This window comes from Sinocyclocheilus anshuiensis, unplaced genomic scaffold, assembly GCF_001515605.1.
Source record: "Sinocyclocheilus anshuiensis isolate Anshui unplaced genomic scaffold, SAMN03320099.WGS_v1.1 scaffold836, whole genome shotgun sequence".
Classification (NCBI taxonomy): Eukaryota; Metazoa; Chordata; class Actinopteri; order Cypriniformes; family Cyprinidae; genus Sinocyclocheilus; species Sinocyclocheilus anshuiensis.
Window position 1 is genome coordinate 944,701 of NW_015551122.1, and position 1,571 is coordinate 946,271.

The 1,571-nt window shown below is 39.3% G+C and overlaps 1 protein-coding gene across 1 annotated transcript in view; it reads right to left on the reverse strand.

The window, feature by feature from the left end:
• LOC107663081 (THO complex subunit 2-like) overlaps window positions 1-1,571 on the reverse strand; it is a 100,323-nt gene that overhangs the window by 65,553 nt on the left and 33,199 nt on the right. Inside the window, exon 12 of the mRNA XM_016453233.1 lies at window positions 54-249. Coding sequence (XP_016308719.1) covers window positions 54-249 — 196 coding nt within the window. The remainder of the gene's footprint in view (window positions 1-53; window positions 250-1,571) is intronic.

Sequence of the window (1,571 nt, forward strand, 5' to 3'; positions counted from 1 at the left end):
ATAATATATATATATATATATATATATATAAATAAATGTGTGTCAGTCTTCACCTCTTTCATGAAACTCTTGCCCAGTCGCACGATCTTGGCAAACAGGATGGGGTCGTGGGACAGGTGAGGGCCCAAGTAGCACAGCATGGTGAAGACGTCCCTGGAGAGATCGTCAAAGCTTTCGGCCGGCCGCGGTGCCTGTTTGTTCCACAGAGGCATCATCAATCTGCCTTTGGCACCTTTGGGGACTGCAGCCCTAAAAATACAGGACGTTCAGAGAGTTCAACACGCAGCTCTGCTGTCTGAATTTCACTTGTGCTTTCTGTCCCAGCGCTGGATCTAGAGCAGTGTTTCCCAACCTTTTTTTAGTCGCGGCACCCTTTGGAAATTTTAACAAACTTGTGGCACCCTACAAAATAAATTGTCACAATATTTGAATTTCTAACTTCGATGTGATAATTTGAAAAGTATAGATATTCGGTACAGCACGGAAGAACTGCAGAATATAATGTCACAGATATTTTTAATATTATTAATATGTCCATCAATGGTGGCAATCAGGCTAATTTCTAATGAAGAGACCAATTTATATGACAGGTTTTAATGTAGGCTTTTATACATATGTAAACATTATTTAATTACCATTATAACTAGCTATCTCACAAATTTTTGCTCACTCAGTGTTTTTTAAATTTTACAGTGGGGTAATTTTTAGCACGAGATAGCTTGATTTCAAACTTTGAATTGAATAAAAAATGACAAGTAAGCAGTCAGTAATAAAATAAGAACAAATAAAGAAATTAATAATGATAGCACAAATAAAAAATAACGACAGGCCTTCGAATTAAATAAATTGCTTTTTAGTTTTTCAGGTAGGAAATAGGGTTAAGATTTATTTATTTATTTTTTTTTATTTATTTATTTTTTTTTTTACCAATTATCCAAATAATGTTTAGTCCTAGAAAGCTATTATTATCAGAGGACACATGAGCATAACATAACGGTTAGCAGATCAATGAATGAGAGGGCAGTGTTACCAGAGTTGCTCATATACCACACCATGTTACAACACAGTAGGGCTATTGCAGACAGAATCAATACTGTATGACATCAATGTTTCCTGTCGGCTCAATTTTTGAGGACTTTGCGGTTCCGATGAGCATGAACGGTATACGAGTGGAGCGACTGAGCGGAGCACTCACACGCATAGAGGGGGATACGCAGAGCGTCACACCACGTGAAAGTGAAACCCGAGTGGTGAACTAATTTTCGGCAGCCGAAATTTCGGTGCATCTCTAATTATTGGCGACATCAGAAACGGATATTATACAATAGATGCTTTTTTGAACATATTAGCAATTTAAAAATATTAAGGTTTACACGGCACCCCTGCTTCTCGACAGACGGCACCCCAGTTGAGAAACACTGATCTAGAGTACAGCTCAAAGCACGTCTCAGGCGCGCTGTGTCCTGATAGCCTTAGGTGTGCGTGCGTGCGAGCGAGTGAGAGTGTGCGTGTGTGAGAGAGAGAGAGTGTGTGTGTATGTGCGTGTGTGAGAGTGAGTGTGTGTGTGTGAG